General features: G+C 42.4%; 1 protein-coding gene and 1 non-coding gene across 2 annotated transcripts in view; both read right to left on the reverse strand.

Moving 5' to 3' along the window:
- Nucleotides 1–17,855, reverse strand: part of Plekhh2 (pleckstrin homology, MyTH4 and FERM domain containing H2) — a 106,798-nt gene that overhangs the window by 19,315 nt on the left and 69,628 nt on the right. Inside the window, exons 17-24 of the mRNA XM_037198004.1 lie at nucleotides 14,640–14,819; nucleotides 11,487–11,595; nucleotides 10,018–10,130; nucleotides 9,202–9,381; nucleotides 7,784–7,881; nucleotides 6,221–6,398; nucleotides 5,507–5,662; nucleotides 3,986–4,083 (exon numbers count right to left, since the gene is read on the reverse strand). Coding sequence (XP_037053899.1) covers nucleotides 3,986–4,083; nucleotides 5,507–5,662; nucleotides 6,221–6,398; nucleotides 7,784–7,881; nucleotides 9,202–9,381; nucleotides 10,018–10,130; nucleotides 11,487–11,595; nucleotides 14,640–14,819 — 1,112 coding nt within the window. The remainder of the gene's footprint in view (nucleotides 1–3,985; nucleotides 4,084–5,506; nucleotides 5,663–6,220; nucleotides 6,399–7,783; nucleotides 7,882–9,201; nucleotides 9,382–10,017; nucleotides 10,131–11,486; nucleotides 11,596–14,639; nucleotides 14,820–17,855) is intronic.
- On the reverse strand, nucleotides 5,096–5,181 carry Trnaa-agc. The gene has a single exon. It is a non-coding gene; the product is annotated as a tRNA-Ala (tRNA).

The raw sequence follows: 17,855 nt of genomic DNA on the forward strand, positions 1-17,855 counted from the left end.
GCCAAGCCTGGTTGACAACCAGAGATGTTTCTAGAAGTCAACCACAGCTCTATTACTATCATTGATTATACAAAGACAAAAATGCAGGATTGCTAAGCAGACCAGAAGATGTAGTCGGACAACAGACATAGACAGTGCATGCAAAATGTAACCAGGAAAGTGGTTATGACATGAAGAGAAAGAGGCTGAAGATGGAATTTTTACAAAGGGCCCATTTCCTCACTTGAAGTAAGGAACTACATGGTTCATTCCGAGACCCACCAGGAGATGGGCAAGTGTTATCGTTGGGAGTTCTTAATACGATGGGAATGGTGATACCCCTACAGGGAGCAAGGGGCCAATGCACTTTCCAGCATGCCTACAAGGTTCAGGAAAGAAAGGTGAAATCCTTTAACAAAGCAGGGACTCCAGTCCCATGCATGCACAGCCCCGGAATGCAGTATGTAGGAGAGGGCAGGCTGAGGCAGACTCTTAGGAGCTGGACAACGCTCTGGAGAACAAGGAAAGCATGGCGAAGATGACCAAGGAAAGAAGCTCCAAGCCAAGCAGGAAGCCCAGGTAGGCATGGCGGTTCACGCCTGTGATCCTCGTACTCAGCAGACATGTGAGTTCAAGGCCCAGCCTAGGCTACACATGGAGAGCCTATCTTGAAGAAAAAGAAGTCTTGACTGTGGACTCTTTAAAATGTGAGGATCTCTAGAAGAAATAGGAGAAGCTAGATGACCTCTCAAGACCCTTTTCAACTTAGGAGTCCATGGATGCAGGTGCTCTCATAGCCGGCTAACTGTGGAGAGGGGAATGTTAAAGTACGTTCCAGAAAACGGCAACCACAAAGTGTTACTGAAAATAATCTTGGATTTCAAGGAGAGGGAGGCGGAGTGTTCCCTGCAGGAAGGACCTTGCCAGTTTGCTTTGTTAGAAACCACACCTTGACTTCTGCAATCTCAAACATGCAGCAAGAAATCAAATGAAACGAGAACCTTTCCGTACCAAGTTGGAATTCAAATACCAGTTTCCAAGGGATTGTGTCTGAGAGCATGTTCAAAGCCGGCTAATTAGACCTTTGATCCCTGAGTCAAAATAATTAAAATTCCATAACTTGCTAAATATAAACTTCAGATTCCATGATGAAGGAAAATTGGTATTTTAGGCCTTACAAAGCAAGCTGGCAGAGGAAGAATCAGATCCCTGGTGGCATGACAGGTCACAGCTAGCTCCTTCCTATTGTGTCACGGGGCGCTGGGGCTCATTGTCCAAGCTATTTATAAACGTATGCAAAGTGCGGCCATATTTAGAAGCAATGTCCTTTCTCGTAGCGTGGCTCTCCAGGCTTTTTGGACTCTGTAAACATGAACCCTCTTGTTTGAGCAGCTTGTTGTTGTTGTTGTTGTTGTTTAAACAAGGTAGTTTCATCATGCTACCCCACCCCCACCCCAGTCTTTTCTAGTCTTTAAGGCCTTAAAGGCATTATTCTTATCTGTAGGTCTTTCAAACCACCTTTGTCCATTTCACTCAAATTTAATTTTGGTTCCAACCATAGCCATTGTAACCAGAACTGGTCCTGTTGATAATCAACCACAAGTTACTAATTATTAAGAACTGTCTTAGACATAGTGGTCTTTCTATTTTGTTCCGATGAAATCAAACTGAATTTTGACATAACCACAAAGTGACCAACAGAGAGGGATGGCAAAATGAGAACCTTCAGATCGATACTTCTGGGACTTTAGGGGCCTGTGAATTATGCAGAATGCTGCTAAAACAGACTTCCAGAGGCTCTAGCAGTCATCTAGCCTGGGGTGACTAGCCAGTCTCCAAACAGCCAGAGATGAAGGTTATCGTCAACAGAAACATCAGTAGAACTACTGTGATGTGACTTAAATATCCCCTAACGTCTCAACTCACCACAGTAAATTCACTGGGGTACCCTTCCTACTTTCAGGAATTTATCAGCCTGCGCTGCGTGGGGGGTGTCTGGACAGATGGTGTCTGAGAATCCACTCAAGGGTGGAATCATCTTACACCCTCAAAGTAGAGTCAATAGCTACTTGCAAAATGAAGTTTCCCAGGACAAGGGGCAGCCTGGGAAACCACTGTCTTACACAATATTGTGATGGCTAATCTTGGTTGTCAACACACTCGGAAGAGAAAACCTCAGTGCGCGGGATTGCTTCCACCAGATGGGTCTGTGAGCATGGCTGGGAGGCGTTGTTCTGGATTGATGTGGGAGGGCTCAGCCCACTGGGAATGGTGCTGACTCTGGACAGCTGGGCCTGGGCCCTGTAAAGATGACTGACCAAAAAGTCTGGGATGGGGCCAGTATACTGCTTCAAGCTCTTGCGCTGAGTTCCTGCCATGGCTCCCCTTGATGATGGACTATAACATATAGGATAAAAAAAAAACCTCCCTTTTCCCCAGTTTGCTTTCAATCGTGGTATTTATCAGAGCAACAGAAAGCAAACTAGAGTCAGGTGGTGGTGGTGCAAGCCTATAACCCCAGCACTCGGGAGGCAGAGGCAGGCGGATCTCTGTGAGATACAGGAAAGGCACAAAGCTACACAGAGAAACCCTGTCTTGAAAAACAAACAAACAAACAAACAAAATACAAAACAACAACAAAAAAAGCGAACTAGAACACCAATACTTCATGGTCACCTTGCTGTTCACAAGAGGAGCAAATCCTCATGTTCCCAAGCTCCTGAATAAAGAGGCTCCAATAGACAGACAACTAGCATTGGTTCATATAAAAGGGGTCTCTTCAAACAGAAGGTGGCCAGCCCTTGGCGGCTGAGTGTGTAAGGTACATCAAGCAGAAGGTGGACAGCCCTTGGTGGCTGAGTGTGTAAAGCACAGCCTAAAATATGATTCATCACCTTAATTCAACCATTTTCTTATTGATGAAGATGTAAGCCCTCCCGTTATTTTTCACCATCCAAAAATATGGAAAGATACTGAGCCACCCCGGATATTCTGTCCACTTATTTCTGTAGGGTAAATTATTAGAAAAAGAAATACTGAATTAGATGAAAGGCTGTTCTTTTTATATTATACCCTGCCTTCACTTCAATGTTAAGTCTCTAAAGCTCTTCCAAAAGCAATTCTGAAAGAATTCAACATTATGCCAGTAATTCCACCAGGTTCTTGGCCTGATATTTTATAGATTAATTTATGAGCTATGAGACTCAAAAAAAAAAAAAAAAAAAAACCCTAGAAAAACATCTTTTTTGGAGGAACATTTAATGTGAAATGGTCAGTTCAATGCCATCTTCTGCTAAAAAAAAGTTGAGAAAAATATTTGAAAAAGAAAAAAAAATCAGTTTCTGACTACGTACCAAAGTGTGTTATAATTTTATCTATTGAGAAGGCTCAGACTACAGAACCACTGGCCATTTCCTGACACGGACTGTGAGCCTGCCTCCATGGGCTCTATCCACTCTTTCAGAGATGGTTTTTAAAGTTCCCCATCTCAGCCCCTTTCTGAACTTAGACTTAGTATCAACACAGTCTCACAAAAGCCTCCAGATGGCTCCAGCCTAGGTCAGGTTCGTGGTCTATGCTTTCATAGAGCTATGCTAACTTAATGGATAACGGCATGTTCTTAGAGTGGGTACATGGCTAACCACTGTCATCCTCACTAACTCGGAAATCCCAAAAGACCGGAGACCGGCTCATTGTTACTATCACCATATTACCCTGAGCATCTACCCAAGCCAACAGCCTACAGCTGAAGGGGCGTGGAAGAGGGTGGGAGACAGATGGAACAGAGAGAGGAGAGAGAGAGACTGGTCTATGAAAGGATGAGAATTAGAAACAAAGTCTCAGGTGGTAGTATCTCACAGAGCAGAGTAGTCATGTATGGAAAATAAGCACATGTGTAATAAACATTACGACTTCCAAGGCCAGTGACTAGAAAACTAGACCACAGGCCCACGGTTTGGACCCAGCTGCACGCTCAGAGCTGGCGTTCGGATCCAGGGTTCCACACCTGTTTTTGTAAGTCAGACGGACAGTTCTTGTGCCTTCACATTTCCCGGATTGCTGTTCTTTGGACGCCTGTTCCCATTTAGAAATAATGTCACAGATCTAGAAAGGAAAGAGAAAGCTGAGATCCACAGGATTTTAAAACCAACCTTTTAAAAAAGATGAGAGCTTCTGTGAGTTCAAAGAAACCCAACCCAATAGCCTTTTGGTTTTAGCTCCAGGTTTAGGATTTAATGATACATTGTTTTTTCGGTCCACTTGTCAAATTGGACACACATTAACTTTGGACTGTGGCCATGCATTTTTACTCAGAAAGGAATCTTAATGCAGGATTGCGTGGGGCTGGAAACAGGGGGATTCCAGGAATTTTTTTTTTTTTTCATGACTTGGTCACTGAAGAAGCAATTTTTTCCACCTTGTAAATTTATCAAGATTGGAACAACAAGGTCCCCCAAAGAAGTCTGAGACAAAAGGGTGCTCTCCTCTCGGCGCTGGCTGCTTGGTGTCGCCAAGACCTTTTCTCCCTTTATTTCCTCACTCGCAAAATAAGTGGACTGTGTCTCTGAGGGCCGCACAGTTCTGTAACTCTATATTTCTAATTGTTGGTGTCATTCCATGAAAACTTTGGTTTTTGGTTTTTGTTTTACCATGAGCTAGAAAAGATGCTTTAAAATATCTTTTTCTTTATTTGCACTGGTTTATTTCCTACCGGGCCGCACTTCAGCTCTCCCCCAAGACCCAGCTGAAATTTCCCTCTAGGCAGAGGGTCACAGCCCTCTGAAACCATTCAACTCCTTTAAGATTCTCGGTATATAAATCTGTTCTTTTCTAAGCAAACTAAACTTCCGCTCGGGATCCCGCTCAGCCCTCGAGATACTGGGAACAGCTGGAAACACCAGTGAAAGCAGGCGGTGGGGCGTGGCTTCTTCCACTCTTCATTCTTTTTTGTTTGTTTGTTTTGCATTTATTTATTTGTGTGTGTGTGTGTGTGTGTGTGTGTGTGTGTGTGTGTGTGTGTGTGTGCATGGAGGTTAAAGGGCATCTCTTGGAAGTCAGTTCTCTCCTTCCGCCATATGGGTTCCAGGTTTGGCCAAGCACCTCCCACTGAGCCGTCTTGCTGGCTGAGGATTGAACCCAGGGCCTTGTGCTTGCTAGGCAAACGCTCTACCACTGAGCTAAATCCCCAACCCCAGCCCAGCATTCTTAGTACCCTAATATTTAGAGTATCATCGCAATTATCACTCCTTTTTCTCTGTTAACACAGAGTTTGTGTACACAGGTTGCATCTTGAGAAAAAAAAAGAATTCTATGTCCCTCCCAAAAAAGGAAGAAGAAAAAGAAAAAAAGAATTCTACAGCTTTGCCAAAATTTGGCCTTTTTAAAAAATGGTACTGATCAGGTTTCTTACATTTTTGGAAAGTTCCTGACCTAAACTTGCACGGACTAATGAGTCTTTTGCTTTTTTGGGAGGGGGGCGTGTTTTTGTTGTTGTTCAGTGTGGCTCTTTTGAAGAATAAGACTTCACCTTGATATTTCCTTGAAGACAGTGCTCAAGCTCCTTGCCAGAAGGATCGTCGGTGAACAGCGCGAATCCGGACTGCGCCGGCTTCCTCATTCCCGTGTCCTGGTTTAAGGTGTTCAAGAATTCTTCCACTGTGGTGGATGCGTCGAACCCAACTACCTAGACGAAGACAGCAAGATAGTTCTCTTAGTGAAAAACACACACACTGAACAGTTCTCAGGGGAAGCAGGGTGCATATGATGCGTGCCTAATGGTAGCTTGTTTCTCTGGGCGCTTTAACTTTTTGTCCAGCGCTAAGCTGGAGAAACCAACGAAGGCGACTTTGGTAGTCAGCTCACTATAAGAATTCAGAAATTTCAGCTTCAGCCAACAGACAGACAGGAATTCAAAACCGAAAGGTCACTTGACAGCCTTAGGTATCGAGTGGAGATAATAATTAGGCTAACCCATTAGAAGTAAGCTAAGAAATACAGTCCAATATGCAATCAAGATGCATATGAAAGAAAATACACTCATTTTAATAAAAAACTTTCCAAAGAAGCATTTGTTTTATTTGATGCATGTGTATGTGTCCCATGTGGAGGTCGGAGGGCAACTCTTGAGTGTGGGTTCTAGCAACTGAACTCAAGATGGAAGGCTTATGGGGAGAAAGAGTTCAATGTGGGTTTGTTTTTAGTGTCCCTCTGTGTCCAAGCTTGGCTGTCTCAGAGAACCCACCTGGTAGATCCCGTTCATGAAGTGCACAGGTATGCTGAAGGGCAAGGAGTGATGGTAAGGGTTCCGAAGAAGAGTAGAAAGGATTTCCATCCTTGAGGGTCTGGCCTCACGGTCTCCATTTTGCTGTGTCCTTTCCACGCATCGCTGGCAGTAAATGGCATATTTCCCGAATTCTGTCCTGTAATGCAGTACTTAAGATAAAAATCTAAGAATAAATTAAATTAAGACAATCTAACATATATAACTTTCACAGTAACATCAAACTGTTGGAATGTTTATTGGACTCCAGTTTCTTTAATTTTCCCGCATTGCTATAACCACAAGCTGGATTTTAAATTGCCAGTAATTATACAGTCAATATATAATCACTATGTTAACAAATTGAAAGAAGACAATACATAAAGAATAATATGTTATAACAAAACTATAGGGTAGAGTTCTCCACATTGACCCCAAGGCCTCAGGCATAGTAGGCTAGCACTCTACTTCTAAGTCACACCCCCAAATTTCCCAGTATTCTCATTCGAAGATTATGCAGATTATTCCAGTGTTAAACAAGGTAAAGAAAATGCCTTCAAACAAAAAGCATAGCCTATAAACAATACACTAAGCAAAATCACTCAAGTACATAAATTACAAGTGGGATCGAGATTTTTAGCTCCCCTCACTTATATTTAGCATACAATTAAACACAAATTTTAGTTTGATTTTAGAAAGTAACATTCCTAAATACATTTAAATTCAAGTGATTTCGAGACCCTTGGTCAGAGGTTCCTCAGTTACTATCATCTCTAGGCTGTATTATGGATGGCGGGGTATTTTCCTAGTGTCCCAAGATGCTTTTTGTTTCCTTGTATATGTGTTTGTGCTATTCACAAGGTCTAGTTAGCACCCTACATGAACCTCTTGGGCTGGGGTGTGCTTCAATAGGTAGAGCGCTTACCCAGTCTTCACAAGGCTCTGTAATTTGATCCTGGATCTGATCCTCAGCACCACCAATAAAGCAAACAAAAACAGCTAACATAAACCTCCCTCAGCTGACAAAGCAAACCTGGAAACGCCTTGGCCAACTGCCTTAGACCCCAGTCTAAAAAGATCATTCTCATAATTTGATTTGAACTATCTTTTTTTAAGAGAATAAAAAAAAATCAGAAGCAATTCTTACACAATTTTAAAACAAAGGAAGACCATGGGGGAAGACTTCCACAAAAAGAATCCAATGTGGATAAAAGCAGCGAAGGGGGCAAACTAAGAAAGCAAGAGAATTGTGTTGCTTTTACCCATGAATGCCAAGTCATTCATACTTGAAATGTACACAGTCTTCTCACATAAAAATGTTCTTTACCAGATCATCAAGCTTTCGGAGCAATCTTGCATAAGATATTTATCACAACAAATGGAATGTCTTCCAGGCTCTACGTACATGATAATGAAAGGCTTCCTGTCCCCATATTTGGTTTGCACATTCTTTTATAAATATATGGCAGGGTTATTAAGTACTTAGGATTTACTGGAGACTTGCGAGGCCACATAAGTGGTTCAGCTGGCTAGCGTTCTGCCCACCTGGAATCTGCATTCCTCTTCAGATGGAGCTGGAGGAGCCACAGGAAAGGGTGGTGGGGAAGGAAGAGCCCAACGCAGAGGGCCAGGAGCTGCCAGCCCTGAGTAAGGAGACATACCGTTCATTAGAAACCGTGCCAGCCACACAGACACATCAGAGCAGTGTGCCTGGTGGAGGGTAGGCGAGCCATGCACAGCTGGCCTCTTCCACACACAGGCTCTCTTCAGAGCATTTCCATTAAAACCATGACAGTTCAACCCCGGCTCAGATCCACGACGCACCTGGTGGTACCTGCTGTGGACAACTACAGTACCAAAGCTTCCTGAAAGACTCAGTAGCTCTTTTTGACATCACATGCAAAGATTGGGGACGTCACTCTCTTTTACTTTCTGGTTTGACTTACCCATTGAAATATAACTTTGAGAAAAGCAGATTACAAAGCAGTAAAAATAAAAACCATATACTCAAAACCTCACCTACTCATTATACATACCCACACAAGGGCAAAGTATAAAATATCAACAGAGATTTACTTAGGAAACAGGATATGTGGGGTTTTTCCCCCTTTGTTCTCTTTTCTATGTATTTTTCCTCATTAAGCAGGTAAGCATCAATAATTTTAAAAAATCTTACATAAAAAAGGCAGGAAGGATAGGTCTTGTCCTTGAGAAACCTAATCTAGTAGGAAAACTTTATATAAACACATAGCAAATTATAATAAAACGTAATATCATGAGTTGATTTTTTTTTTTTATAACATGGAGGCAATGGCTAGGGGAACCAAGGGAAGATTTGCTGGGAAGGTACAGTTTGGGCCGGATTGTAAAGTATAACACTGGAAAGGAATTCAGGAGGGACAGTGTCAGGTTCATGGTGGAGAGTGTTGTAAGGCACCATGTGTTTGTAAAAGTAGTCGGGGGTGGGGCTTGCTCATTCACCCTTGAACAGTGAGAGTTCTTTTATTCACTGCTGAGAAGCTCCTGGAGTCAGACTCTGCCCTTCAGCTTCCAAACCCATTTCCGGTGATTGTCAGCTGCCTGATGCGGCTGGGAACTGAACTAGGGTCCTTGGGAAGAGCAGTGTATACCCTTAACCACTGAGCCATCTCTCCGGCCAGTAAGGTGACTGTTAAGTTTTTGAAGCTTGGTTAGTGACATGGGAGAAGTGAGGTGTTAGAAGGTAATATGCACACTGCAATTCTGGTGTGAAAAAAAAAATGAGAGTGTATAAATCTATATATACTTACACACTTATATACAAGCATATGATAGACAAGCAAGCCAACAGGATATACACTGAAATATCAATAGTCATTTTCCCTTTCATACTATTTGTATTTTCAAATGTCTGAATGTGTATCATTCTTACAAACAGAAGGCGTCATTTTAAGTTGCATGTGTGCGTATGCATCAATATATACCTGCAATGGTCCTGGCTGATTCTGTGGCTGCCTTCGTCTTGTCTGTTTAATAAGCTGACAGCAAATCTCATTCTGTAGCTCAGGGTGTGTCAGGCAGACCTGCAAAGCGCTCTGAGCTAGAGAGATATGGTAGTCGATGGCCGGGGAGTCGACCGCAGCGTTTATAAAAAGTTGGCAGGTCTGAATGGAGAAGAATATACTCGAGGTGAGAAATGATCAGATTGATTTTGCACAAATCATAGCCATCCTATCTTTTAACAATAGTTCTTGTTTAAAACAGTGAGAAAAAAAAGAAATCCGGAGTGACTACTGTAATAGCAGACCAGGCAGGTCTCAGGGCAGGAGGATTTTGCCGAAGATAAAGAGGGTCATTTTATAATGGTAAAGGGGTCACTTCATCTGGAAGACATGATTATTACACTATGTTCTCTAATTACAGAGCTTTAAAAGGGATGCTTGCCTCATCCAGTCAGTCATTTTAGCCACCTCATTTTCATCTCTGAAGTTCAACTTGGGTCTGTTAAATACTTCCCATTGCCCTCCTTAAAACTTCCCATGCCCATGTTTTCCTTGACAAAACAAAATACAGTAGCCTCCTGATGATGCATCATCCTCTATGGTCTTCAAAAGACAATGAGGCTGGGGGGATACGGCACAATGGCAGAGAGCTTATTTTCATCATCATCCTCAACATCACCACCATCATCATCATCACCATCATCATCATCATCACAGCTTGGATTTTCTTAACATCAAACTTGATAACACAAAGGATGACATTCAATTAAGTGATTTGCCAACATGTAACGATTTTACCTTAAATAACTTAATGGCCTCTGTCTGCAGAGCTTCCGAAGGCAGTGTGGTCAGAGGGGACAGGATCCCTTCTTTGCTGTGACACAGCGTGGGATGTCTCCATATCTGGGAGGCTGAACATAGAAGAGCAGGTGAGGGGAGAGAGAGAGAGAGAGAGAGAGAGAGAGAGAGAGAGAGGATTCATTGACTCGGTTCCCCATTAGCCTGATCCTTTAGAAACCAGCTCACTCAGGTCTGGCTTGCTTTCTCCCAAGGGACAGAAAACAAAACAAAACTCCCAGTGACACTGTTTTATCTCATCCCCAGGCCCCTGCAGATTTTCATGTTTCTGTTCTAGAGGATGTGTGTGCAAACGAGTTGAGTCCTAACTGACTAGGCATTCTACACAGCATCACATTGCTTACACATGCCAACATGTAGTGACCTGGGGAGCAAGGTCATTTTAACAACAAGAATCTTGGGAGAAAGATCTAGAGAGATCTAGAGAGAAGCCAAATAAGAGGAGATATGAAGATAGAGAGGAACATGGAGTCATTCCTGAAATCAGTATTTATTAAATTCCTACACTATGGCTGCGCATGTAGATCAGTGGCAGAGTCCTGGCTGAGCGTGTACTATCTTATCACTGCTTAAATATAAACGTAATGTGGTCTCTGTTAGGAAAACACAGAACAGAATCTAGTCTCGAGGGAAAACCTTCTATGACAGCTGATCTTGAACCCCAACAGGACACGATCTAGAAATGTGGCTCTGGGCATGTCTGTGGGGCCTTCCCAGATGGCTTAACAGAGAACAGAAGACCCACCCTGAATACTGGGCCTCACTATTCCACAGGCTGGGGTCCTAGAGTGAATAAAAAGGAGAGGTAAGTGATACGATCAGCCACCTCATACCCTGGCCAAAGTGCCTTCCCCCCCCACTGGACTGTACCCCCGCACACTGCAGGCCCAAATGAGCTAACTCTCCCTGCTTTGCCTTTCTATTAACGTAGTTAACTGCTTGTCAAGCATTGGATCACAGCAATGCAAAAGGTAATACATCATAGTTCTAAGAAGATTAATGTCAGTGTGAAGCTACAAATGCTATAAAAGAGTTAAACGGGGAAGCGAATTGGGACTTAATTTCAACTCTGATGAAGCAAGCATCTTTTGAGATTCCACTCTGCACTGGAATGGGCTGGCTGAGGGATCTTCTAAAGCTAACCAGGATTTCATCATGTCATCGAGAGGTGCCAAGGGGGCACCCGGGGCAAAGGAAGCCATATAAGCAGAGGCAGAGGGTATCACAGGGCAGAACGTGAAGAATGCTGATGATTCCAGAGCTTAGGAATTCTGGCCCACGACGAGCAAAGCCAGGGGGAAGACGGGCATGCTACAGAGAAAGAGGAAGCCACAAAGCGAAAACCAAGTGAGGCTGAGAGGTTGGCGACCCACTTCATGAACTCCAAAGCCTATGGCTTAGGAACTTACAAGGCTCCCCCTCTATATTTAGCAGTTTGCAAACCAGTTGTTCAAATTCGGATCCAACATTTACATTGTTACTTCCAGCTGCCACAGTGAGATGATAAAGCCAAGTGTCCTTCAAAAGAAAACATGTTAATGCAAGTGTTAGCCAAGACGCCCTTTTGACTTTATCGCAAGGAATAACTTGCAAAAACAGTAAACAAAACAAAGTAACAATAACAACAAAAACTTGAGACAAAAAAGAAACCACTTTCTTTAATTCTGAATTTGTGCTTTTTAGAGTCTGTAAGCATGTGGGGAGGGTCTACATATGTGGAGGTCAGAGGATAACTTGAGGGAGTTTGGGTCTCTCTTTCTACTATGTGGGTTCCAGGGATGGAACTCAGGTCCTCAAGCTTGCTGGCAAGCCTCCGAGGAGGGCTCACTCTCCTGAGCCACGCTCATGCTATTCTTTACCTTTACTATATTCTATACATGCTTCCTAGAAAAGCAAGATACGATTAAGGAGCAGAGTACGTGTTGAGAGTCTAGAATAAATACAGCCAGCTAGCTAAAATTCTTTTAAGATGTATAATTCTTGTGTTCTAAGAAATACAATGAAGTTTATCCAATGTAAAATTTTACTACCAAAGTAATACATGCAGAATACAGAAGAAATATAAAAAATTTAAAGAAGAAAGGAATACCCAACTTTTCAACTTCCCTTTTTCATCTGTAGAAATACATGTGCACAATGGACTATCATTTATTTATTTATTTTTGGTTTTGTTTTTTCAAGATGAAATTTCTTTGTGTAGCCCTGGCTGTCCTAGAACCCGCTCTGTAAACCAGTCTGGTTTTGAACTCAGAGCTCTGCCTGCCTCTGCCTCCCCGAGCCCTGGGTTAAAGGTGTGTTCCACCACGGCCTGGTGTGTAGACTGAATTTTGACATAGTTGATATTATACTAAGACAGTGTTATAATGTCTTATACATTTTACTAATACTCAGTGCTAATTTTTCAGATAATAGACATTGTCCCATCTAACACTTCTTAGTTAAAAAGAGTGCTTGTTATATTTTCTATTTTTTAAAAGTATTTCTGAAATAAAATTATTTAAAAAAATAATATAGCCAATTCATTTGTGATAATTTTCTCAGTAGATATTCCTTTGAAAGAAAATTCTGGGCTCAAACCCAAAGCCTTGCACATGTGTGGTGAGCAGTCCACCGCCAAGCTGTATCTCTGCCTCTTTAGTGTGTAAACTTTAAAATAATTAAGGGTCATGATGAAGACAAAAACCCTAGGAACTGGCAGAAAGCCATCAAGCGGCCAATGCAGGGGCTTCCCAGAGTGCTCTTGGGCCTTCTTGCCCCCTCCAGTACCATGGGAGTGCTTCCCCCACCTCAGGGGAACTCACAAAAATTCTTAAATCTTTGACGATTTGAAAATGTGTCATTTTTCCCATTTTCCATCTCTTCGATTATAGAAGAGTCTAAATTACATTTACTAATCATTAACTGCCTTAGTAAGTTCTTCAGCGGGCCATTCTCTCATATTGGAAATATAGGGGTTTGTGTTTGTTTTTAATCAAACAGGAAGCAGTAGAGACACATGTTTGGGAGCCTGGATTGTGGAATCAGAGAAATGGATCTATACCTCAACAGGCAAGCATTCTGTTTTTCCTTCTGTAAAATGGAATAAAACCATCTCCTGCAGTGAGTAACTGTAGTAAAGATAAAGAGGTCTGCAGAGCACTTTGTCTGAAACGTGTGTTCAAAACACAACCACCAACAGTAAGAATTTATTATGTGTTAAAGACACAGTAGCCACACATGTAATATTTTGAGGGTTTTTTTTTGTAATGTATCCTAGCCATATTTATGATCTTATTTGATAGAAAGGATTTTAATTATTAAAAATTTATTTATTTTGTTTAATCTATGTAAGTGTTTTGCTTGCATGTATATATGTGTACCACATGTGTGCCTCATGCCTTTGGAGGCCAGAAGAGGGCATCGGAGCCCCTGAAGCTGAGTTGCGGGGGGCTCTGAGGGTTGTGAACCTCTGTGTGGGTGCTGAGAACCAAAGCTGGGCACTGTGTAAGAGCAGTAAGCTCTTCACTGCTGAGCCCTGGATTTTAAACTTGTCAAGTCAGGTTTATCAACCACCGCCACTGTAATTTCTTACATGGGTATGTGTCTTAGAAAGCACTTTCTATTCAGAGATGAGATAAGAGCTTTTTTAAGAAAAAAAATTTCATTAAATTCTTTTTTTAAAAAAAGATTTATTTATTTAATGTATGTCTGTATTAGAGTGTAAGATCTCCTGGAACTGGAATTACAGACAGTAGTGAGCTGCCATGTGGGTGCTGGGAATTGAACCTGGGTCCTCTGGAAGAGCAGACAGTGCTCTTAACCTCTGAGTGATCTCTCCAGCCCCTCATTAAATTCTTTAAGTTCTTTAAATTCAGCTGGAAATTATTCTTCGCCAAATGTGTAAAATGAAAAATTAGTGTTTTCCTTAACAATTAATTTCACCAAAATACAACAAAAGTATACTACTACATATAATAAATACAGGATTTACTTCCTTCCCATCAATTTGCGATTCTTCTTTGTCATATATAAGTATATAAATACAGAAAATATAATTATTCATTATTTGTTGTCTGTAAACCAAAGTTTTTACTGAAAAAAAAATAAAAGAAAAATGTTAGAGTCCTTAGATTCCCTGAAAATGTCCACCCTGTGAGGGTCATACTTTTTTCTTTAATTATCTATTTTTATTTTATGTGCATTGGTGTTTTGCTTGCACGTATGTCAGTGTGAGGGTGTGCAGACCATTGTGAGATGCCATGCGGGTGTTGGGAATTGAACCTGGGTCCTCTGGAAGAGTAGCCAGTGCTATTAACCATTGAGCCATCTCTCCAGGCCAAGGGTCACACTTTTTAAACGTGAGGTCCTTTTGTCCCCCACTGTCACCATTAATTTTAATCTCAACACAGCTTTCATCAACAGATTGAAGACTTGCATGAAGTTTATTTCCAGAGAAGCTCATAAAATTGAAGGGCTTTCCCCACCCCCCAAAAGTATCTGTTATTTCTATAAAATTGGCTGGAAATCATCAATACCTGAAGCAGAAAGTCTGAATCACTTTAGACCAACCCCAAAGACTTTACCTTTTCATGCTTGGATCCGATCAGCAGGTATGTTGGCCCTTGGTCTTTGGGGTGGATAACGATGGTATAATGAGTGGATAAAAGACAGCGTCCACTGGCTTCGTAATCTTCATCTGAGTCACAGGACCTGTCCACCTCCTCCACCTTAGCCTCCCAGAGTTTGATCTGACCTAGAGGAAACTGAAGCAAAGGTCAGCAACAGTAAGGCAGGCATGTTCAGACTTTTCCTGCTAGAAGTTATAATGGTCCTTTTCGTTTTGACTTCTAAAAGGCATGCTTTAACACAAAATGCCTCATTGACATTCAATTCTCCACTTTGTTACAAATATAATAGCGGCAAGCAGAAACCCCCACAGTGATGTAAAACAAGCAAGTGAATACTGGACATTTAACATTTGAGGAAAAAAAGATAACAAGGATGCATGTGTCAGATTATTCAGCTGGACTCAAATGACCGATTCCTTGCTCACGATACAGTAACATTTCAGCCAAAATAATTCAGAATTGATGAGAGGTTTGGTTAAGCTAGTGGATCAAATCGTAAAATGTAGACAGAGACTCCATGTTGTTCACAGAAAAAAATAACCAGGCAGTTGATACGAAGGTTACCTCAGACCCCCATAAATGTCTAATGTTCTCAGACTATTTATCAAAGTGTGGAACACATCCCTGAGAAAGACAGTGGTTCTTTCCATTGCAATTTAAGGGTAAAAAAAACCTTCCTGCAGCTAGTTTTGTTAAAGTTTATCTATTCTTTTACTGACTAACATAAATGTGTCTTCCATGTTAGTTATTTAGTATCTGTTTCTAAACTTACATTAGTTAAAAACATTACAGAGCATTCTTCAGGTTTATAGCTTCTAAAATATTTGGCCAGGTTTACAATTGCAGAGAGTACCTTTTTTTTGGGGGTGGGGGTGGGGAAGGGTGTTGAGGCAATGCATCACTATATATCTAGGCACTGCAGTCATCCCCCTGCATCAGCTTCCTCAGTAATGGGATTATAGGCATGCATCCCATGGCTGGCTGCATGCCCTTCTGTGATAGCAAGACATGTGCTATCATCCATTTTTATGATGCATTCCAGGGCTCCGTCCTTGGACTCTTTGTCCTGACCACCTACACACACGGTGGGTGATCTCATCCCAACTCCTAGCCTTAATCCCAGCAGATGTTAGCTACTCCCAAATGCCTAACTAACTCCAGACTCATGATCTGGACTCAGATGTCTAACAGCGTCTCAAACTCCCTTCAACAAGTCTACCTCAACCACCTGCTCCTCCTCCCAGCCTTCCCCACCGCACTCGATGACTTCATCTTTCCAAACGCTGGGGCCAAAAACTCTGACAGCGTCACTGACCCTTTTCTTTCCCTGACATAAATTCTGTCAACAAGATTTTCAAAATATATGGTCTCTTTTGAGAGTGCCAGAGCCCTACTAACCACAGCTGTCCCTGTCCTGGATTAGTCTAACAGTCTCCTAATTAGAATCTTCCTCCATCCCTTCAGTCTGTTCCCAAATAGAAGCCTCGTGTTCCTGGGAGACAGGGAAGACTGTGTGCCAGAGCTGTTCAAAATCTTCGCGTGTGTCTTGTCTCAGAGTAAAAACTGGGGGTAGCAGGACCCGGCAGGCCAAAAGACACCTCTTTGGCCTGAAGAGTATTTTGAACTATAGCTATTTTCAAAATAAAACAAAAACACAGGGTGAAGGGAGGGACTCTGACTCCCCCTTTTTCTCTTCCAAGGCCGGAGACAAAGCTCCCATATGGAAGATGCTCTTGGTATAACAGGCTTGAAAACAACATCCTCAGCATCAAGATGGGAAGCTTGTGCAGAAACTGTGGTCCAGCCCTGCCTCGTCTGCTGGGCACTTCTCCACCCAGTGAGCTACAACGGCCTGTCCCTGGGCCTTTCCCTGCTTTCCCAAGCTACTGTTTGTTCAGTTTCCTGGGGTCTTCACTTCCTGACTAAACCTCGTGTGTCCTCTGCAACTAACATTCACTAAGTCTGTATACTTTTCTTCTACAATCTGTCCCAGGTCAGTCTAATTCTGGTAACCCAAGGCCGCTCAAAACCCTACCGACACAGAGGTAAAATTTTGTCTCCCTTACAAAGCCAGCATTTGACTTTGACCTACTAGGACCCGTAATGGTTCAGGCCCTGTCATAGCCCTCACACCTCACCCCCCACTTTTCCTAAGGGATTCCAGTCCAGTCACATTGACTCCATTCTTTCTAAACACCGCAGGCATGCTCCTGCCTCAGGGCCCTTGCGTTTGGTGTTACCTCTGCCTGGAATAATGTCACAAATATTCACCTGGTTGCACTTTTACCTCCTTTAGGATCCAATGAAAAACAAGATCCTACTGGGATATTGCATAGAAAACAAAATCACATCTACCTGGTGGCTGGATAGAGAAGACTTAATTAAACACATTATCTTTCCCATGGAATGTATTTTTGTGGCTGCACTGTTAACCCCATCCCACCAGCCATACAGAGAACAATGGCCCATGTGTTATATACATCTGGTAGACCTGGAAGTACAGCCTGTGAAAGGGGACCAGGGAAATAACTGACCCACACGATCCCTGGACCAAGTCTAGTACCATTAACCAACTAACCAGCCAGAGGCTGCTGTTCTGTGGAGCTGATACCATCATCTTATACAAGTGCTCAAGGCCCACATATACTGGCTAAATTCATGTAGTCGCAGTGACACTACGGTGGTACTGAGTGCCCACAATGGCTTGTGGCCATTTCACCTTTGACAGATGCCTGTCTTTCTACTTTTAAAGTGAAGATTACTCAGGTTCCTGGGACTAAGGGAAGATAACAGATTAGAAGTGAGTAGACAGATAAATGGGGACAAATGGATGAACAAGTGGTATCTGGGCATCTGACGGCAGTCCGGACTCCTTTCCCTCCCTTGGCCATCCTTCCTGGCTGTTCACATCTAGCTTTATCTAATCTGTCAGAACACTGGGAAGCATGGCAAAGTGAAGGTTAGGAAGGGAATAAAAGAAGGCTCTGCTTTTCTAGTTGTTAGAAAATGAGGTGGGTAAAAGTCACTAAGCGAAAATTTACAATCACAGCCCAAACAGGTTATTACCCTGGTTATAAATACAACAGCAGCTTACCAAAAATTCTAGATTTTTGCCTAGCAACAGAAAAGTCAAAGGGGAAAGCTTTTTAAGCCACCACAAGCGAAGTTCTT

Source organism: Peromyscus leucopus, chromosome 22, assembly GCF_004664715.2.
Source record: "Peromyscus leucopus breed LL Stock chromosome 22, UCI_PerLeu_2.1, whole genome shotgun sequence".
In the NCBI taxonomy this organism is placed as follows: Eukaryota; Metazoa; Chordata; class Mammalia; order Rodentia; family Cricetidae; genus Peromyscus; species Peromyscus leucopus.